The 2,377-nt window shown below is 45.1% G+C and overlaps 1 protein-coding gene across 1 annotated transcript; it reads right to left on the reverse strand.

The window, feature by feature from the left end:
* Window positions 1–385: 385 nt before the first annotated feature.
* LOC116207380 (syntaxin-124) lies at window positions 386–1,840 on the reverse strand. The gene has a single exon (XM_031540294.1). It carries the CDS (start codon window positions 1,648–1,650, stop codon window positions 745–747), a length of 906 nt encoding a protein of 301 aa, XP_031396154.1. The 5' UTR covers window positions 1,651–1,840; the 3' UTR covers window positions 386–744.
* Between the last annotated feature and the right edge of the window lie 537 nt (window positions 1,841–2,377).

The following is a 2,377-nucleotide window of genomic DNA, read 5'->3' on the forward strand; positions in this document are numbered from 1 at the left end:
TTGCTTAACAGATTCATGCTTCCTTTCGGTTATTCAGGATCCACTGGTTAATTACTTTTGTTCATATACGTTCAGATCTGAGTCTCTTGAAGGGAAAAAAGCCTAAAACGATAACCATCCGGTGAAGAAAGATGATTTTGCTTCTGCTTATGCGCGTGACCCGCTCTCTTCTCCAGTCTTTGTGCAAATGCGACGTCGGTGTTTGATATTGTTTCACAGCTATGTTTTTCTATATAGTCTCATTTATATTGGACTAGAAAAATAGCTTTTTTTATCATTTTGTTGAAGTTTGTACATAGGGTTTGCAATTCTCTTTGATATACATTTTATCTATAGATGTCATGCATGATTCTCATGCTTGTGATCATGAACCCAAAAAATAAAATCGAACGAAATAAAAGTTTCTCTTCTGTTAATTCCTTCTTCTTCCCCTCGCCTCTATCTTCGGGAGGATCGGGGATAGAAAAGGTGAAAAGTCGGAGAAATTACATCATTTCATCATGTACACAGCTTACGCTTCTTTTCCGTCATCCCTCTTCATATAATCCAATTGATGTTGGAAGTCAAGTGAAAAAATTTGTGTACTACGGGAGGCTGCACTTACAAATTAACAGGATTGCCAGGCTTCCCTTTCGCTCAGTCCGAGTTTGTTTGGAACATAAAAAGGATGATCCGCTCGAAACTGAAAGGGACTGTCCAAAATTTTTCTGATAGCGGAATGGTCTCTCTTGATCTCCCTTAAGGCTAAAATGGCATGAATGCCCTGACAAGAGGGAAGACGATGATGAAGATGACAAGGGCGCCGAGGAGGATGGCAATGCAAGTCCACTTCCTCGAACTCTTCTGGTACTCCCTCGCCGTCTGGAGCTGGTCAGTCCCACGCCTCACGAACGAGTTGGCGTGTGAAACATGTGCCTCAATGTCGTTCAACTGCTGGCCCTGGGACTCAACGAGGGCGGCCATGTCAAGGAAGACCTGGTGGAGCTCGATGAGGTTCTTCTCTATCTCCTTCACCGCATCGTGCCGTTCCTGAATCTCTGAGATTGTGTCAAGGATCTGGCCCCTCCCCTGATCTTGGATCGCCTTCTGGAGGAAGCTCTCGCTTTCACCGCTCGAGATCAAGTTCTCAATCGTGTCCTCGTCGGGCTTCTGCCCCGTGATCGTGAAATACCTCCGTTCCACGGTCTCCTTATACTCAGCGTTCATCCTCGCCCTCAGGTTCTGGAAATCGTCCATGAGGTCTTTGAGCTTCTTCCCGAGCCCACCCACCACCGACGTCCGGGTCCTGTCTGCCGATGACCCAGGGCCGCAGCCCGGGAGGCTCCGGTGGGCTGCATTGGATCGTTCTAGGGCCTCGAGCTTGCCCTTGATGATCTTGACCCGCTTCAGGACTTGCTCCACGTCCGAGTCCATCCGGGTCCGGAGCTGCTTCATCGTCTTTGCATTGTGGACCGTCTTGCTCTCCTCATTAGCCTCCTGAAGCTTCTTGTAAAGCCGCTCCACTAGGTTCATATCCTCCTTCACATTCTCGACATCCTCGAAGAACTTGTCGAGGTTGACCGTCTCCTTCCCTGACTCCATATCGTCCATGTAGGCCTGCTGCTTCAGGTCCGTGTATTTCTTGAACGAGCTCGAGAACAGGTCGTTCATCTTGACTATCTATATGTAGTTTATCCTCCGTTTATGGTGCAATTTTCTCTACAAACACCCTTTTTAAGATAACTTCTCAATAGAGATCTCGCAATACGAGAATAGCGCCGTTACCGATGGAGAACTCGGGTTTCATCCTCCTCTCTCCAGGAAAACCTTTTGATCAATGTGATGCAACTGAGGGGGAGGATGGGAGGTGGCAAAGGGTAAAACCATCACACAAGAAAGTAAAAATTGGGGCAATGTGTAGGGGTCCTTATTTCTTGGTGCTCGCCAATTGTGCAAATTTAGGCTTGAGGTTATTTTAGGTACGACCAACCAAAACTTAACAAGAAAAATGAACATACCATGAATTGACATGTGGCATTTCTTGTCTCGTTGACAAAAGAAGAAAAGAGCAACAATGGTCGTTTTCGTTGACTTGGTCTTTTCCTCTCCTATTCTTTCTTCCCACCCCTACCAAAGGATGTCATGTCAACTAATGTAGAGTCTTTCGAAGTTTTACCACAGGGTATAACCCCACGCGAAGGAGGATATTGCAGGAGAAGAAAAGCCAAAAGGAATAAAATCCGATAAAAGTTTTGCCACGTGATTGTAACTTGAACATATATTGTATGTATTGATTATTTTACGTGTTCATGCTTATCGGCCTCTAATAACACCATGTATAACTTATTTGACTTATTTGATTCGTCGAAAACAATTTATCTATTTTTGTGTAATTGTT

Source organism: Punica granatum, chromosome 5 (genome assembly GCF_007655135.1).
Source record: "Punica granatum isolate Tunisia-2019 chromosome 5, ASM765513v2, whole genome shotgun sequence".
NCBI classification, from domain to species: domain Eukaryota; kingdom Viridiplantae; phylum Streptophyta; class Magnoliopsida; order Myrtales; family Lythraceae; genus Punica; species Punica granatum.